This window comes from Anguilla anguilla, chromosome 3 (assembly GCF_013347855.1).
Source record: "Anguilla anguilla isolate fAngAng1 chromosome 3, fAngAng1.pri, whole genome shotgun sequence".
In the NCBI taxonomy this organism is placed as follows: domain Eukaryota; kingdom Metazoa; phylum Chordata; class Actinopteri; order Anguilliformes; family Anguillidae; genus Anguilla; species Anguilla anguilla.
This window is the reverse complement of record NC_049203.1, coordinates 19,552,106-19,572,163: the sequence shown is the minus strand read 5'-3', so window position 1 is coordinate 19,572,163 and position 20,058 is coordinate 19,552,106. Positions and strand designations below refer to the sequence as shown.

Below are 20,058 nucleotides of genomic sequence, written 5' to 3'. Positions count from 1 at the left end.
CGTGTCCTTCCACATATTTTCTCCCAGAGATCCCACATGCTCTACATTTCTCCTTTCATGTTTACATGTGTTTTTTTTTCCTCCACGTTTTCCATCAGGTGACATTCAATAGAAGATAAAGGGAAGCTTTGGTTATTAGTATGTATCAAATTCAGGAACGGTATCCGTGCTCGGTGTGTGTTCCTGCGCAGATGTGATATCAAGACAGCTGCAGTGATTAGCGCTCGTGGCAAAAGCAGCTCCGCAGAACTGACGTTTCCTTGCTCCCTTTCCGTGGGTGAAAAATGTGTGGCACAAAAGTAATTTCTGTGATACGGTATCAGCTGAAAGTAAGGCACGGAGGATAACGCACAAATCTTGCACCTAGGCACGGAAACCGTGATGCACCTTGTGAGCTTTTGTGATTCATGTGGCGTGCTCGGTTAATGCCGAGATCGTTTCATCGCTTTCGTGTGCAACGGGACTCTTTCCAACAGTGGATCACTGGTAGTCACTGGTAGAAAATCCAAGAGAGAGAAGGGTGCTAGTTCTGACCCAGTTATGTATCACGTTCCAGTGGGTGAGTACTGCAAGCATGTACCAGGGGGGAAGCAGTGTGTTCCTTTGAGGTGCTGGTCCACAGCAGTGAGGGGCAGCTCCGAACAAGGGCCCAAGGTGCTGCTCCCTCTGAGTCTTTCTCAGCTCTTAATCGTTTCATATTGTGCTTTTCACTATAATAGGGAGTCAGTTTATCTAGACTACATGGTTTGAGCCATGATAGGGTAAATTGCTCACCGTGGTGGAGTCTGTCTGCTTTGTGTTGCTTTGTCTCTTAGGCCTATAATAGCTCACACCTGGTCTGTGCTTTCTGCGTACAGGACATCACTTCGATACTACTGGTCATGTTGGGAGCGAAACCTGAAATCCCAACTGCAGTAAAATACTTTCTCCTTGTGTAGATAGCATTTAATGTGGTGTAGTGCAATCATCAAGACCTATTTGTATTTGAATCTGTAGTTACAATGTTTTGTAGGGGGGTGGGGGGCATTAATTACAGGGACTTCATATGGCCTATTTTCCATCCTAGCTTTTAATGTGTGTGTGGGTGTGCGTGTGCGTACGCGTATGTGCGTGTGTGTGTGTGCTTTTACTTTGTAATATTCATGGATGCTAAGGGCATTCTAAATTACACACAGACTGTGCAAGTGACATGATACTGGGATGACCTAAAGCCCATTATATGTTTAAAGTACTCCAGGACTTAATCTGCCAGTATGGAGCTGTCATGCTTGGAAGGGGGTCTTACCCTTTGGAAGGGATACTTAAGAATTCATGGAGGATTCACAAAATAGCTTTAAACAGTGCTAAGCTACCACAATACTGCGGGTGTTTAAAAGGATGGAGAATGCTTACTCCTTTTATCCCCTTGGAGAATAGTCCCATAATAGCGCTAAGCTCGTATTTGTCCAGCGCTGCACTGTGTTATTCCTGGTGATGGAACTGAGTAAACAAATAAACTCATTGCCATTTTCATCAAAATGGATACTGCCTGCAGCCATATTACCCTTTACCCTTCTCATGGCTCACTGCCGAAGCTAAGCAGGCATTCCGCCTTCTAGGCTACCCTTCTCAAGGTACCTACTGAAGCTAAGCAGCAATACCATCATGTACCGTTCTTATGGCTAACTGCTAAATCTAAGCAGCCATACCACCCTGCACCTTTCTCATGGCTACCTGCTGAGGCTAAGCAGCCATACCACCCTGTAACCTTCCCATGGCTAACTGCTTAATCTAAACAGGTGCCTCCTTTGTTAGCACTTGAATGGCAGACCACCTGGAAACCAGTGGGGGGTGCTCTTCCCTCTTAGCTAAACAGCAGTCTAATGTGCCAGCACAGTCTTGTGTGCATCCTTTTTGATCCATACAAACTTTGGTTTGCCATGTCACTGCAAAAGAGAATTGAGTTCCCAATTGACCTTCCTAGTTTTTTTTTTTTTTTTTTTTTTTTTTTTTTTTAATTAAGTGCATAAATTTTGTATGTTAATGAAAGCAGAAGCAATGCAATTGATTAAATTCATAAGAACAATGATTTGTGTGCTTTAAAACCTCTTGCATAAATTGATTCTTCTGCACACTGTCGTATCAGTGTAGTGAGTGCTTCATCACACAATGGTGTACTTTCTATATAAAAAATGGGGTTCTAAGCATTACTTAACTCTATATGGGAGCACTCAGATAAAATTTAAATTAAAAAAAAAACTGGGCCTCTGGAGCATACAATTATTAAGATGAAATTTCAACCTCAAACAGTTTAGATTATGAGGACACTTAAGCTGCTAAATGTGTTGTTAAATCAAAAGAAAAAAGTCAGTACTGTTATCAGCCTATAAACAGCCCCCCCCCCCCCCCCCTTTCAAAAGAAGTAATTTCACATTTCTACTGTTTATCATCGGAGCTGTTCTTGATGAATAGAAATTGCATGCCCCTCGCTCTCATGAGAGAGAGCTGGTAGGGTAGTGGAGTCCAAAACATTTTGAGAAAGCCAAGTGAAATGATTTTAGCGTTTGACAATTTCACAATCTTCCGCCGTACGCCCCTCTGCCTCACTCTGAGCACCGCAGCCGCATAGACAACAGCAAGTTTTCACCTGCTGCTCGCCTTTGTGAAAGTCCTCTTAAGAAGCGAAAGGACAAATGCCCAGCTAAGTGCACCAGACAACCGGCAGCCGAGCGCGTGCTCTATTTGCATGTCTGCAGAAGGCAGGCCGTTTGAGTGTGAACAAACAAGGGTTCTCCCAGCAGGATCCCGTCGCCTTTAAGAAAACTTCAAGCAGGAACCCTACGCAACGGAGACGTCGGGAGCCGAACGGCAAAAACCCAGCGCGACGGCCGCTCCTTTCTCAGAGGAGTCGAACGGAGATGAAGAGAGTCGGTACAAAAGAGTCAGAGTAATCACGTAAAAAAACCCTTTAGGCAAAAACCAAAATGGGGTGGGGTGTCACGTAAAAGTCAAGTGGAAGCTTTCAGAAAGAGTGCCACAGCAAATGCAGAAGCATCGTAAATGGCATAATGCGTCTGAATTCCTTTCAGTCGGGGGAAAACGACTTCTTTCTTCAGCCTGGGAGCATCTCGCAGGGCGCTTGTTCTCTCAATCATGAGCGGACCTTTCAACTCTCCCTTTGATGCATGGAAAGAAAGGGAATTAAAAATAATAAATAAATCAAAGTCTCACGTGCACCCTTTCCAGCGAAAGGTTCAGAATTCATGAATGCAAGGGGCACGTATCGCTTAACTCCTGAAAGCGGAAAGTTGCAATTCTTTCAAGTCATTTGAATGGTCATTGTCCTGTTCAACTGAAACCCATCACACAATCAAAAGATGGCCTTTCCTGTGCTGTTTAATACTCTAACGTGAGTTGTGGCCCATTTCACCTATGATTAACTGTCTAATGAACGTATGATATTTCATCGCTAACCTTTGTGTGTCTTTTTATTAAGTTCAAGTTTTGTATGCTACAGATTTACGCGATTTAACAAACTGCTGCTCCTTTGAAATTTGAAAGCAATATAAAGTAGAACAGAATGTGCTTTACTCTACTTAGAGCCCATGTCCAGAAATAACAAATTACACATTAATGGGCAACCGTGTACACCTCTTCTGGTTTAATGCCTATGCATTAGTCAAGATCTTCATTTAGGCAGAATTTGTAATCACTTTAAGAACCCTTAGATATCATTCCAGGTAATGAATGCCTTTCTACTTCCCAATTAAGAGTTTATCATCTGTTTTTATTATCAATTAGGCCTTTATTGCTTGATTGCAAGTGGTGCATAAACTTTTCCCCAGAATACAGCGGGAACTTTTTGGTGTGCATCCACAGAAAATGACACGATCTACTGGACGGACATGGGTTCAAACAGAATCTCCCGTGCAAAGCGGGATCAAACCTGGAAAGAGGACATAGTTACCACCGGCATCGGTCGCGTGGAGGGGATCGCGGTCGATTGGCTCGCTGGTCAGTATCTTTCAAAAAAAATGCAAATCAAAAAGAGAGTGATATATGCATGGTCCCTTTCTTCAGTACTGTGGATGCATTCCGTGTTGCTTTTATCTGTTCCTGAGATGCTGCTTCTTGGGTTTGCTTCCAGGTAACATCTATTGGACGGACCACGGCTTCAATCTCATCGAGATCTCAAGACTGAATGGTCAGTACCGTTCTGTGGTGATCTCTCAGGGTCTCGACCAGCCGAGAGCTATTGCTGTCCATCCAGTGAGAGGGTAAGTGCAAATAATTATGAACACTGAAAAACAAGTACTCTTACCCAGCATGCAGAAATAATCTAGAACATTAAATATAACAGCTATATTGCCGATATAGCTTTTTGTAGAACAAATACATTTATGCAGCGTTCCGCAGAACAGCCAAATACATTTTTCCATTACCTTTGAGTAATAAAGTAATCACAAAAAAGTACATTTATGTTGTAACTTCATGTATCCAAATCTATCCCAGACAAAGCCAGTAGGATGAATGGAGGCTTTAGTTTGCACAATATCTGCCAAAAAAATAAAAACAAATTGTGCATTATTTGATTTGCACAGCATTCTCTGAAACGACCGCGCGGGTATTTTATGGGCACGCACAGCTCGCTGCTTTGTTCAACACAATGCCTTCGCTGCCACTGAAGCTGACAGACACTGAAAAGAAGGAGATGCGATTGTCAATATTTGGCGAATGGGTGGTCTCCTAAAACACGGCGACGAGGCACTTGAATGAATAGAAAAAGGCACAGGTGGGCGGAGGGAAGTCGCCGTGGTGGCAACGACTCGTTAAGGCTTCACAAGGCAGCTCCGCTTTACGGGCACTTCAAAAGGATCAGAGTTGGAAAATCCAGGTTCAGAAAGTAAAAATCCCCCCCAGTATTTAGTTTAAATCACTTGGATTTACTAATTAGCACAGTTCTTCAGCCAGGAGGTAGAACCAATAAGCGAAATCAGCTTGCTGAATTCATGGGTGGAAGAAAAACCTGGCAGGATTTTTACTTCCTGACACATGGACTTTCCACCTCTGGAAAGGATTATCCCGGAGAGTTCCGGTTCCTGCTCGTAACCTCTGCGGTGAGAAGGCTGCCTGCTCTCGCTCCGCCGACAGTCGGAGCCGCTGTCCACAGTGCTCCGTCTGGACAAGGGCGCGGCGCGCCGAAGGTCCGGGACGCGATGGCGGCGACGTTTCAGACTCCGCGCGTGACCGCGGGCGTTAACAGGGCCAGACAGTTATCCTCCAACATCCTATTAGAGAAACAGAGGGTAAATCATTAAGCGCCGCGGTGAAGCGCTGCCATGTCTGCTCTGCATAATTCACGGGCCTTCTGGCCTTTTTATTTATGTATTTTTATTTGTTTGGGATTTTTATGGGATTCATGGTCCGTATCGGATGTCTCCTTCGACCGCCTCCTTTTAAAAAGACTTGTGAACGCCAACAGAGAATCCAAGCTGGTCATCGTTTTTTTAAAATTCATTTATTTATGTATTTTTTTGGAATTAAAAGGAAGATGTCATTGATTCTTTAAGTGCCAGTGTAGGAACCCTGGGGTCAGGCGAGGCCCATATCCAAAGTGTTCTGCTGTCTCTCCTTCTCCATGCACAACCCTTGATCATTTTTCATGAGAGGAGTAAATCAATATTTCTCGCTGCAGGCAAAGTGGACAACATTACATCTGCTATTATTTATTTATTTATTTAGTGTCTTCTGAAATTTGTGAGCCTTATGTCTGCAAAATGCAAGTTAGTCATTATGCTAACAAAATTACATGAAGTAGCAGGAGCGTGGGTGGCTAAAGTTGGCAGTAACCTCTTGATTTACACTATGGGTACGGTTTTATATACAGTATAGTTATTAAAGGGTGGGAGACTCTTTAGAAAAGGTTGCAGCGAGCAAAAAAGCAACAAAGAACACAAATTAAACAGGCATGCTCTCTTCAGCAGAAATCCTACAAGCATTGTTATTTATAAAGGTTAGACATTACATAAATGGGAAAAAAATATATTGTATGTATTTTCAAGATATTGCAACAGTTCTCATTGTATGAGCAAACATCGAAATTAATGCCACTTTCAAATATTACGATATACAGTACATTTCCAAAAGTATGTGGACACCATTTCTAATTAGTGGTTTCGGCTATTTCAGCCACACCCATTGCTAACAGGTGCATACAATTAAGCATACAGCCATGCAGTCTCCATTGAAAAACATTAGCAGTAGAATGGGTCATACTGAAGAACTGAGTGACTTTCATAGTGGTACTGTCATGGGATGCTACCTTTCCAACAAGTCAGTTTGTCAAATTTCTGCCCTGCTAGAGCTACCCCAGTCAACTGTAAGTGCTGTTATTCTGAAGTGTAAATGTTATTGGAGGAACAACAGCTCAGCCACAAAGCGGTAGGCCTCGCAACTCACAGAATGGGACCGCCGAGTGCTGAAGCGTGTAGCACCTAAAAATCATCTGTCCTCGGTTCCAACACTCGCTACAGTGTTCCAAAATACATCTAGAAACAATGTCAGCACAGGAGCTTCATGAAATGGGTTTCTATCGTTGAACAGCCATATACAAGCCTAAGAGCACCGTGTGCAATGCCAAGCGTCGGCTGGAGTGGTGTGAAGCACACCGCCATTGGAGCAGTGGAAATGCATTCTCTACCTGGCAGTCTGATGGACGAATCTGGGTTTGGCAGAATGCATAGTGCCAACTGTACTGGCCCCGAATTGTGCCAAATATGAAGTTTGGTGGGACTGTTTTTCCTGGTTTGGACTAGGCCCCTTAGTTCCAGTGAAGGGAAATCTTAATGCTTCAGCATACAATGACATTCTACATAATTGTGTGCTCCCAACTTTGTGGCAACAGTTTGGGGAAGGACCTTCCCTGTATCAGCATGACCCATAAAGGATTGTTTTGCTGAGTTTGCGGGGGGGAAGAACTTGACTGGCCTGCACACAGCTCTGACCTCTACCCCATCAACCACCTTTGGGATGAATTGGAATCATGACTGCGAGCCGGGCCTTACGCCCAACATCAGCGTCCGACCGCACTAATGCTCTTATGGCGGGATGGAAACGAATCCCCACAGCCATGTTAAAAAATGTACTGGATAGTCTTCTCAGAAGAGTGGAGGCTGTTACAGCTGCAAATGCCCATGGTTTTGGAATGAGATGTTCGACAAGTACATATGGGTGTGATGTTCAGGTGTCCACACAATTTTTAGAAATGTACCGTAGTTTATATAGATCTGCTGCTCTGAAATATATTCATCATATATTACCCATGTACTTATATTGCATGCTGTGGAGCATAGTAAACATGTAATAATGTATGTGACATTTAAGGAAGATAGTGGCTTTATTCTCCGATCAATGCTCACCAAATTTTTAGCTTGGTCTTTTTTTGTTGCATCCCTCTATTTTTAAGAGCGTATACACAAAGATTTAACTGAGTGTGCTTGACACTAAGTACATTTTAAAATAAACTGCTGAACATATATTGTCTATTTTTTGACCGTCATAGATATGATATGTGTATACGCATATAGTCCCAGATCAAGGCACTTCTGAGACATCACTTGCTTCCCTTGAAGATATACAGAAGTGCCTTGATTTCCTCTGAGAATCCTACTGTCTGTGCCACTCAATCAGGCTGCTTAAAAATTGAGTGTCTGTTGAGAAGGGCTCACCATCCACAGGGACCCAGATGGCTGTTCAACATCATGTCTGTCCATCAACAACAGCATAATTACATATCATTGTCCACATTTTCAGACGTACAACTTTTCTGGTCATGTTCAAATCAGATGAAGATAAAGGCTCTTTTGACAACATGACAGAATTGTCTGGAAAAGGTGAGGGAAAACTGTCATGATAAGATGTAGCGCAAGTTTTTTTTTCTTTCTTTCTTTTTAAACCCCAAAAGCAGTTTTTTATTTTCCTTTTGTGAAATGAAAGAAATGTGCCAAGGAAGACATGCCAATTCAGACATGGGACAGAACAATATGCGATAAGCATTTGAGCGTTTGCGCACGTTGCTGATTGGACCGCTCGGAACCGGTAGAAAGAGGGTGGTGTGACCGGAGCTGTGCTACAGAAGGCTGATTCGTTGCTGGCCCCGCCCCTCCTTTCTTTGTTTCGCAGGTATATGTTTTGGACCCAGTGGGGCCAGACCTCGTGCATCGGAAGGGCGCACCTGGACGGCTCTGAGCAGGTCGTGCTCGTTAACTCTGGCATCGCCTGGCCGAACGGGATCTCCATCGATTACGAGGTGAGATCTGACTCCAAAGTGCTGACATGGTATGTTCTGCACTGACCCTGCCTCCCCAAACACACACACACCAAAATAAAGACAACCTGACACTCTCAACCAGGTACTACTATCATTCATAAAATACAAGAAACTGCCAACTAAAGTTTTTTTTTTATTTTTTTTATTTTTTTATTAATTGCAGGAAAACAAATTATACTGGTGCGATGCACGAACAGACAAGATCGAGAGGATCAACCTTGAGAACGGGGAGAATCGGGAGATTGTGCTGTCAGCGAGCAACGTGGACCTGTTTTCAGTCACAGTCTTCGGGACTTACATCTACTGGTCTGACAGGTAATTTATTTTCCATAAACGTTACGGTCCCTGAATAGTCCGACCAGGCCGGCTGCTCTACCTTTGTAAGAGCAGTCTCTTCCTCGCAAGGTCAAAAAATGTGAGGCCCGGTTGAAACCTTGTGCCGTTTACCTGGAAGAGGATATGTTTTTTTTTCCCCCTATTTTATTCAAATTTTATTCGTGCATCTCAATGTCACCGCAAGAATTGGCGCTCTCACCTTCTGTCAGCGCAGCTGTCTACTGTATTTTAATGAGTTCTTCGATTTTAATTAGTCGAGGGCCATTGATTACCTCTTGTCAAACTTCCTCTTCCTCACGCGCCCACCCCACCTGCCCCTTCCTTCCGTCTCAATGTGCAACAGGGCGCACGCGAATGGTTCCATTCGAAGAGGGCTCAAGAACGACGCCACAGACGCCCTGACCTTGAGGAGTGGACTGGGGGTCAACCTGAAGGATGTGAAAATCTTTAACAGAGGCCGGGAGAAAGGTTTGAGGTTCCACTTAATGACGCTCTTAAATTATCTTCATCCTCCCTCACTATTGGATTTATTTATGTGTTTTATTATTTTTATTTATTTGTTTTATTTTGTGAGGGGAATATACTGCCTGGCGATCTGTTGGATTAAACTGAATGAATGCATTGTTCTGTGACATCATAAGTGTTTATGGCGTGATGCAGAGAAGCTATGAATTTACCTATTTATTTGTTTAAATTGTAAGTAAAAAAATTAAATTACATTTGTAACAAAATGCAAGAAATATGAGAAAAGAATGAGAAAAGTAACAAAAAGATCTGCAGATCTGTATTGAAGTGAGCTCCCTACTGGTAACATAAAACTTTAGCGTTCCCCATTCTGCATCTTCATGATGTCCATACTGTCAGAACTGGCCAGACCCAAATATTGGATATTTTAGCCCTTTATCCCATATTTGGCTATGGGGGACACAAACTGGCTTATGTTGTAGTACCTGAAGAAGGAACAGATGTTCATAAAGATGGGGAATGGTGAGACTTAAGTGAGTGAATGGATCAACTGTTTGCTGGAATAGGCTGACCTATAATATGAATATGATGTAGATAGCTAACCTAGTCAGTTCTTAATATACTTGACTATTAAGCCATCTGCCTGTATGTGATTGATGCATTTTGGACAAAATATATTACCAAAATTTGTTATTGTTTGGTTGTAGGTTTTAGCTAGTAGCTGACTGGTGTATATGTCAAAGTATTGCATGGTCTGGTACCTAAATTCCTTTTTTGCCATTAGTGTAAGTCTTATGGTCGTTCTGGTTATTTCACACTATGCAGAATCACTCTGATCATGTGACACTAAATAGTTTCATTCATACATCAGTATCTGATTGTTGATTAGTTTTGAATGCCAAAGGTTTATACTATGCTGGTTCGATTTATTCCTAAATGTTTGATATTGTCTGTTGGCATCCCTTCTCCCTCACATTCACGTCACTGTAAAGAAGAGATTTATTCTATGTGATGTAATCAGTTTGGCTCTGTTGGTGAAATTTGAAAGTGGACAGCTTTGAATGCTGATTTACAGAGAGATAGGGCAAGACAGTTAAGAAGAGAATCAGCTGTTAACGAAGGCAAAATATTTAGCAAAAACTCTGCAAATCGCTGGCCAATTGACAGCTGGTACTGACAGCAGTCCAATAGTTGCTTGCCTGCTGGACTTTGCAGTCAATTGTGCACACAGCCTACTTAAAAAAAAATATTGATGCTAGTGTTCAATCCGCATTTGTGAGCTTTGGATAATTGTGGGAGATGATTCATGGCAACTATAAAGTCATTCCATTCCATTTTGTTGGGCATTTAATGGCAAGGGTGCGCTGAAGAAATCACAACATGTTTACTATAATATAATACAGCAAGTACACCCTGCACAATGGGAAAATGTAGACTAAAAGCTCTTTCATCTGAAATTGCCAAAACTATGTACCTGAATGCGAGAGAGGCAGAGGAACGTGTATGTGTGCAGGCATATTCGTGCATGTGTCAGAGCTTGTGTGTATGTGTGTGTGTGAGGTACACCTTTGTATGTACCGCCGTGTGCCTGTTTTTGTACATTATTGAGTGTAAATAATTGCAGAAACTGTAGAAATGTGAAAGAAAGTATTTGTGCTTTCACCCCCAGGTACAAACCCCTGTGCCAAGAATAACGGTGGCTGCCAACAACTCTGCTTCTACCACGGTCGAGGGAGGAGAACCTGCGCGTGCGCTCACGGTTACCTGTCTGAGGGCGGGCTTACCTGCCAGAGGTACGAGGGTTACCTGCTCTACTCCGAAAGGACCATCCTGAAGAGCGTGCACCTCTCGGACGAGAACAACCTCAACTCGCCCATAAGGCCGTACGAGAACCCCGCCTACTTCAAGAACGTCATCGCCCTGGCCTTCGACCACCGGCAGGGCACGGCGGGGGTGAACCGCATCTTCTTCAGCGACGTTCATTTTGGGAACATCCAGGTCATCAACGACGACTGGACGGGACGGCGTGTCATTGTGGAAAGTGAGTTCACTCCATTGTGTTGTTTTGTTCTGTGGGGATGGCTTTCTCTTAACCAGGAAGTGGTGCAATATGTGTTATTTATAGCAGTGGTAACCAGCCCAGTTACTAGAAATCTACCACCCTGTAGGTTTTCTTTGCACTCCTAACAAAGCACACCTCATTCAACGGTCAGTGATCTTGTTGAGCTGCTAATTAGTAGAATCAGGTGTGCCAAATTAAGGTTGAACTGAAAACCCACAGGATGGTAGATGTCCAGGAACGGGGTTGGATGCCACTGATTTTAGAGGATCAAGCGAAATACTGCTTCAAAATACTTTTGTGGGAAAATGGTGGACATCTTTACAGGAAATCCACCGTATTTAATAGAAATCTCTGTGTTTCAGCACACGGCAATGAAAGAGCTTTTGACTTGAATCTCTTCTTTTTATGTGCAGCCTGCTTTGATCAGGGGAAAAAAAACACATTTCTCATTATATTTCAGAAGCCTTTTTTCCATTATTGTCATTATGAAAGAAGCCTAAACATGAATTATCTTTCTGAAAACCTGGTCTTGAAATATGTACAAATTAATTTATTGCTACTACTGTTTGATTAGTTACTTCAAAGATGAAGATGTTTTTCAAGCCATCAAGGTAGTCTGTTATGTTTGCAGGAACACATTTCACCAAGGTGCGTTCATTTACTGCAGGCTAATGCTGGCTGACTGTATAACAAAAACTGTCATGTATTATAGATATTTGTATGAATAAATGATGGGAAACATGAGGAATTACAGACAGTTGTAACACTTTTCTGGGTGAGATTGGTGAGATGGAGCTATTGTGATCTTTGTGACAACTATGATGATATGCCTTAGCATGCTCTTTTTTGCAAGCCCATATAACTAGTTAACTCTTGCAACGTCCTCCCGTCCTCCTGCGATGCCTGCCTCGCGTATAATCTGAACCTGCGTAACTGTAAGGGTTTTAAAGAGGAACACATTATTGGCCCATGTGGTAAAAACATTTCACAACATAATGACGAAAGCTTGTTTGCAGTCATGTGTATGTTGCTTTTAAGTCCACCCATATTTTTTTCATTTTGTCATCCAATTTCTGTGGCTTCAGTCTTTGTGACAGTTTAATTTTCCTGGAGCCACTTAAATTGGAATTACTGTTGTTGAACTGACCGAATAGAAATGGAATTGACACCAGCCCTAGGAAGAGTTATTGTAATATAAAAGACTAAAATAACAGTAGCTATTATAAGCATCATAGAAATATTAGTCACTGCCATTCCTTGCATACTTTATTCTCAAACCACTATATGGGGGTGCAGTACAAGGGCTGATAATTTCAGGATTTTGTGTCTACTTTTGTGCTCTTAATTATTTCATTAACACTTGATTAGATCTTGATCTAGCATTTATATAAGCACCAGCTACTGCCATAGGCTCCAAATTTGTCCTAAAGATTTTACTGTGCTCAACTGCAGGAGTGAACTGCAGGAGTGATACTAGTTTATAGAGCTGTCAGAAAACTAAAACTTAGCTAATTGGTTGGGACAAAAAATAGCACGGAGTCTAGCCCTTCAGGACCGGTGTTGTGTCCCTCTGTCCTATATCATGCTTTCTTGTTAACCCAGTTTAATACCATCGTACCCTCTTAACCTTTGCAATACCTGCTTCTCTTAACATTTAACATACTCACCTTAATTATCTATGATAGAGCATATCAACTGCATTAACCTTCTCTGAACAGTACCGACCAACTACAATGCCAATACCTCCTAGCCTACTATATGATGTGCTGTTATAATAAAGGCCATTCAATACCTATGGTACAATATCCATACCCAGAAAAATAAAACATTTATGGAATGTGTCAGTTCTGTAGTGTGGGAGTCATTTTTATAATCCTCAAGTGGAAGTATTACGGACATGACTGTTGGATTTTGAAGAAAATACAAGTTTAGTGTCAGATAAAGTTAGACTTCCCCTCTCTCACTTTGATGAACCTTTTTATATACTGAAGCACAAGATATTCCTGTGAACAATACGATGAAGAGATTACTATTTTGCTTTTGAGTGTAGCTTTAATGTAAGGTTTTTCAGCATGTGTTTTATCGCCCCCCGGGGGGCATTCTGAGATTGCAAGGTGGCGCTGTAAGTACGATGGATGAAAGGGGGGCATTGGAGCTATTACAGGGGGTGTCTGCTCCATTTTAATGCTAAAACCCCAGGGGCCCCAGCAGTCAGATGGCCTCCAATGTCCAATAGATGCAGGCCTGGCCGCTAGTTCTTTATAAATTTCATCTTTTAATAATGTGAGTTCATTGCTTCATAAAGCTCAATGTGTACGTGTTTACCCACAATTTAGACTCGCTTAGCCTACCCCGCCGGCCTGTCCTACCCACCTAGGCTGAGCATGCATTCTTTCACCTACCTAGCTTTTCTCTCTGCTGTGCCCTTATTCGGTGCGCATCTCACTCACTGGATCAGTTAAAGCAGAGCACAAAGCAATGTGGGAAGGGTACAACATGCAGATAATATGGCCATATTTGACAAATCTGGCGGTATAAGACCTGGACTTTGGATAGGGGGGTGTTGATCTATAAAAAAATAGGTTGAGAGGCCCTGCTTTAATGTCGGTGCATACATTCATGATGGACGTCTGTAAGGACTGATTCACGCTGCCAGATTAACCGATCTGCTGCAGGACTTCTCTTTTCGCGGCGACAGTTCTGCCTCGTGGTGTGGGTACGACACGATCCGGGGGCGGATACAGAAACCAGGACCGCAGAAACGTTTCCGCGTCTGCGCTCCATCTGTTACACGGAAGGGGCGGAGCCCAGAGCCGAGGCGTCTCGGTGCTCTTGGTTTTGAGAGATCGACTGTTGACATGAAGACTTAGCGCTTCAAACGGTAGCATCTGTTCCCCAGCCTGGCACCTCCCCTTCTGCATCAGAGCTCATTCGCGGTCCCCTTAATCAAGCTTGAGCACGTGCTGTGACTCATGGGTAATGTCACCCTTTAGCCCCCGTTACGGTCAGCAGAAGGTGCCAGATTGCAGTTTTGCAGAGAAAAGGAATCATTTTTGAGGATGCTCTGAGTTTTGCACACAGTTGCCCGGACTCATGCGGAGGTGTTGTTTTGTGGTTCCAGATTATGAACATATTCAATTCAGTTCAATTTGGATTTGTTTGAATAGCATTTCCACAAAGGGCTTTTTCAAAAAGCAGCTGTACAGAGATCTGGGCCTGAATCTGAACCCCTCAAGAGCAAGCCTTGGTAAAGAGTGGCAAGGAAAAAATTCCCTGGCTAATAACAGGAAGAAAAGTTGAGCAGAGCCTGATTCGGGGGTGATTCATACAGACAAATTTCCTATTTAAATTTTAGTGGTTGGAAATGTAGGATGCTTCATATAACCCCATATCTCATATTACACCAGACACAATAATAGTTGCACAGTATCCAAAAACTTGTATTTATCTATTTATTTTGGATTTTTAAAAAATTCTTTTCTTCACTGGAATTGACAGCATTGTGTTCAGTGGTGATTCATACATGCATACGTCAGCCTGCATTGAATGCTCTTGGATAGGTTGTTTTTTTTTCTTCCCCTGACTTGATGTTTTAAGTGTTAGTGGCCATTTGCAAACAAACCATTTGCAGCAAACGTAAAGTGGCCTGACCCGTGATGTATTGCATAGCTTTACACGCAGCAGAACCAGTAAGAGCTCTCTAATGGCCACCACTGCTCTCCGCCAGTAAATTGAACCAATAGAACTGTCAAAAACGGTGTTTAAACTCCCATACGTCTTAGTTTTCTGACACGTGATGAATGAAATGGCCCCTTTCTCTCTGTTTTAAAAGGAAGTAAAGGCTGAGAGAAAGGAGAAAAAATCAATTTTCTCATACCCAATCCCCCCCCCCCCCCCCCCCCCCCCCCCCCCCCTTCTTATACAACTGTATGTGAGCATTCGGCATCCTGAAATAATTTCATTTATTGAGACCTGCCACACTTTGGGTGATTAATCTTAGTCCAAAGGGTAATACTAGGGATATAATGGATAGCAAAGAGTACTATTTAGAAAGTGCAGATTGTCAGACTACCGTTCTCAGAGTAGTAGTCTGCTGTGTTCTTTTTCATTTTTCATTTTTTCTTTTTCATTTTAGTGGTGTTGCTATAATTTTTTCCCCATCAGCCCTGAGTGGGTTTTTTTTTCCTCATCATCTGTCAGTAGCAACATTACATCTCCTTTTTACGATGATTAATCTGACCAACAGCACTGTTCATAAGGAACTCGTTTTCCTGACATTTGTGTTCATGTTAATCTGGTTAGCTTGTTAGCTTTGCTAGTAAACACCTTCTGCGCCTCATGTTCCTCTCTAAAAAAAATAAGTGAAGGTTTTTGAAAGATTTCCAAGTTCTGTTGAGAGATTTAAAAAAAAAACAATTGATTTAAAATTTTATGCCATCTGTGTTTCAACCATGAAGACACAACCAGCAATTAATTGCTGGTCTCAGATGGAATGGCTGTTTGCTAAATCAGCTGAAGAAGGCTCATTTGACTACACTGTGTGCTGAAAATCTATTTTGAAAAATTTTGATTTGTGACTCATGAATATCAATATATAATTTCACTTGTTGACATGAAGTTAGTGTTAAATTTTTTGATGAGTTGTATGAGCCTTAGATTTCACTCATCTAAGGCTCATATAGACTGACCATTGATAAAAAGATATGTCATTGCATTACTTATACAGTATCATGTGACTTTCATGTGGTTTTATTTTTTTAGTGTCAAAATGCAAATTTGAATAAAGTAATGGGTACATCCACAAATAATGGCTGTACTTATATAACTACAAAGGGTTAACAGTAGATAGAACATAACAACAAAGTAGGGAGACCGTGTGGCGATGTGTACCTATGGAGCCAACTCTGAGCGCTTCCCCCACCACGTCTGATCATGGGTTTGATTCCTTGACCGTGGCGCATTCTGTACTGTGATCCAATTTCTGTGTGTGACCCTCTCTGCTCAACACCTGTTTGAATAAAGCGAGAAAAAGCACAATGAGGGCAGATTGTTTTAAACCAAATAAATAAATAATAAATAGCATTCAAAAGCGCATAGCCCAACCTGAGTTGCTGAAAGGTGCGGAGCTGTTGAGTTGCTCCCAGAGGTCTGATTACCCCTCTCAAAAAACCCAAACAAACAGGCAGGTGGGTGGAATTTTCAAGATCAGGCATGAGATAAAACAAGTCTTTGATATTGGATCTTGCCATATCATTTACTGCACTGGATTCTGCCTTTAATTGATCATTTCAAATATCTGATTTTCATTAATTGTGTTTCATACAAGCAATTACGTTCAATAATACTTTGACTGATAATTTGTAATAATTATCAGTGGTCGCATCGGGAGGAAATTTATGTTTTCTGCTAATTTTGATGTTATAATCAACGTGATTGATGGCTGGTTTTTACGAGTAAAAAAGTTTTACAGCATTATGTGGTTGCTGATGAGAGTGTAGTCTACCCTTTCACAACTTCAGTCTTGAAAGAAGTTGGCAGTCCACACAATCATTATTTCATCATTACATGCAAAAACCCTTGAGATCTTCTTTTCAAGAGGGTCCTGACAAAGTATACATAAAATCATATTTATACATCATCCTTGTACAGAAAAATGGAAACAAAAAATAAATTAATAAAAAAAACACAAACACCCCAACCAGACACCCCTACACCAATGGAATGTAAATGGTTGTGGGTTAATGATGCATTTTCCATAACAGTCAACAAAAGCAGTCTGTTATAAGATTAATTACAAGAGCATTTAAAAAGAGAAAAAAGTTGTTCCAGTCCATAGCAGAATTTTTCCCCGAAGAGAAACTTTTGGTCTTTGTCTCTCGCATAAAAATGGATTGGGGAACTAAGGAATCTTTAGGGTACTGCCTTTCAAGGAAATCAGGATTTTATTTCCCCTTCATGCACATGATAAACTGTTTGCTTCCAGTGTTTAATTGTAGAGGAAAACACCACTTCGAATTGAATAATAGTGAGGACGGAATTAAAACGTGTCCGTTTTAACAATCCTCACAAGTAGGCACTAAGGAATGCAGGAGATATAAACATTACCTCATGCAGTAAACAAATGGAGCAAAGTATAATTTGTCTCCTAATTAATTAGACTCATAAAATTAATGATTAAATCATGATTATGAATTTCAATATGTAATATTAAAATAATGACCAATGATGTAACAATATGCATAAGTTCCTTGAAACTGACTTGGGCAGTCTCTGGATCTCTGTTGCGCTCTCTGGATCTCTGTTGCGCTGTTTGTTGGAAAGCCGGTCCTCGTCCTGGTTTATCTTGCTGATTCTTCCGTCCTTTTGGGATTCTGGAGCTGGAAGCTGTGCTAGCTTGCTGTTACAGGAGGGTACGTCGGGTATGCGTGTTTATTGCTTGCTATGTTTCAGAATTATAGCAATGTGTAAAGTTAGTAAACTGACTCTGTGTGGATGCAGTTTCCTTAGCTTATTTGCACTGTACGTCACTTGGAGTTATAAACAGCTGGCCGTGGCTATAGCCCAAGTACCCAGTCCATGTGATTAGTCTGTCCATGATCATGTGACGATGACGTCAATCTGACCTGTTGATCCAGTCATTGTAATTGTGTGGGAAAGAGGCATTTTGTTATTTCAGCAGGTTACGTTATCAGATGTTGGAAGCCATCTTCATGTTTTGATGGTGGGGTGACGGGTGCTATTGGTGTTCGGAATCAACAGAGGGTACCTCCTGTCCGTTTGGTGAATTGAAACCCAAACGAGTAGATAAGCAGGAGATTAAATTAGCTGATCATTGCTTGGTCCCTTTGAAAGAGTTCTGAGCCCTAACATAAAAAGAAAAGGAAAAAAAAAATGTATGGGGTCTTCTGAAGATGAAAACACTCCTCCCTAGACAGTATCTTCTCAATGAAGGACACAGATGTTAATCAAGCATATTTTCCTATTTAAGCTATGTGGTCTCCATAAATTCTTCCTGTGACTCTTTAATGATTTCTGTCATGCTGAGCTGTCAGAGGCATTTCTTATCTTTAACAATTAATTAGAGATGGGCTTGTGCAGTTACCGCCCTAAGTATTCCATTTGATGTTTTATTGCTTTGAAAGGCAATGGAAATATGGGTGTTTCAAGCCTTGGACACCTGTTAGTCATTATAAAACAATTATGGCATTGATTTGACAGGAGGCAACCTATTCTCTAGTGATTGGCTGTTTCAGCCAACAAGGGAAGCAAGAGATCAATGGCTACACATGCCCACCAATCACATGAGTGATTCAACAAATAGGTGTGTGATTGGCTGGTTACATTCTGGGAATTTATGACATTAAATACTGTATGCTTTGCTATAGAACATGTAAATATTCAGAATTTACTGTTTGTATGATTTGGAACACATTTGCAAATATATTGATTTATTGTTTTGCTTTTTTTGGACAGCTGTGTGGTGAGAATTTAAAACTGCAAAGAAGCTTTTAATCATGTAGGTCTGAATTTATTGTTTGCCTTGGTGCGAATGTCATAGAAAAGAGAGATTCAGCGTCAGCCAATTTGAACAGTGATATTGGATTCCGAAACTAGTGCAAATCCTGTCCTCATTACTCCCCAAAGCTTGTCCACACACATCTCAATGAGTTTCTCCGATGTAATCATCTTATTTAAATAACAAGGGTTACGCATCGATTTCAGTTACCTGGTTTGCAAACCTTTGATTCCTGAGAGAAAATTCCAACTTTTTTTGGCTTTCTAGTCTTTTTAATTCTAAAACTTATATGACTACTCAATCAGTAAATATTCTTATTTGCTTAAATATTATTATATGTTACTTTTTTGTCATCTCTGGGTAAAAAAAAAAAGGGTTCTCCATCCTTGAACTTGCTGGGCTATGAACAGGTCGGTGCGCTGGCTTTTCCACAGCTGATGGAGGTGAGGAGGGGTGACGGTGGGAGATATTGACAGCTCCTCATCCGCACGAGGGAAAATTTGTCTTCGTTAGGGGCGGCGCAGTGTGATGGATGGCAGGCAGGGATGTAATGATCTGACCGCACCTAGTGGCCCGCTGTAAATCACCGAACATTGCCTCCGGGTTGTATGGATGTTTAATCGTTCCCTGTGTGGCATTAGCGATTACGTTTGGACTGTCAGCAGCAGGTGAGCTGCGTTATCTTTCACATGTTCGGGTTCGAGAGAGACAGAGAGCGAGTAGCGTAGCAGCATTCCAGAGAGAGTTTATCTTCTTCATTTCTCCAAAATGTCAAGAATTACTGAGTAGGTAAATATAAAAATCTATATAAATCATTCTAGAATACCTTTGAGTAGAGGTTGGGTTCAGGGCCTCTGACTGTGTGTGACTATAAACATTATCATTCAGCATAATAATTTAAAAACTACCCTAACTTGTCACTTGTAAGATATGACAAATTGATCTGATCAACCTCTCTTTCTCTCATGGGTGGGGTGACATCAATTCTCCACAAGCTTTGCAATTAGTCTGGAAAATGTAGGCTTGAAGCTTAATTATGAAACTCCTCTGAGATTGCATCAATGGCCCACCGCTTTGCTTGAATGTTTAATCTATTTCACAGTCGGGAAATACTTGGGCATATCCCAGTGAAAAATCTAACTGCAGTCTGGGATAGGCACAGTACAGACCTGTTTCCAAAGCCAACAAATAATAATCAATCATATCTAGAGTTGGGGAAAGTCTGAATTGTTTAATTTAAAGCAATGCATAGTTGTTCCAGGTGCTTAAGAGCCTATTTTGATGGAATGCTTGATGGCTCAGCTTAGATAGTTGCAGTGCCATGAGCAAGTATATGCCCCATTCCTGATTTCCTCTCATTAATGTACATTT

The 20,058-nt window shown here is 41.6% G+C and overlaps 1 protein-coding gene across 4 annotated transcripts in view; it reads left to right on the top strand.

The window, feature by feature from the left end:
* Window positions 1-20,058, top strand: part of LOC118223692 (low-density lipoprotein receptor-related protein 1B-like) — a 400,652-nt gene that overhangs the window by 257,315 nt on the left and 123,279 nt on the right. For all 4 annotated transcript variants that reach the window (XR_004764484.1, XM_035410580.1, XM_035410579.1 and 1 more), the window contains 6 exons: window positions 3,859-3,993; window positions 4,127-4,256; window positions 8,161-8,287; window positions 8,472-8,623; window positions 8,988-9,112; window positions 10,779-11,150. Coding sequence is in view for 3 of the 4 variants with exons in the window: in XM_035410580.1 (XP_035266471.1) it covers window positions 3,859-3,993; window positions 4,127-4,256; window positions 8,161-8,287; window positions 8,472-8,623; window positions 8,988-9,112; window positions 10,779-11,150 (1,041 nt within the window). In the remaining variant the exon portion in view is untranslated. The remainder of the gene's footprint in view (window positions 1-3,858; window positions 3,994-4,126; window positions 4,257-8,160; window positions 8,288-8,471; window positions 8,624-8,987; window positions 9,113-10,778; window positions 11,151-20,058) is intronic.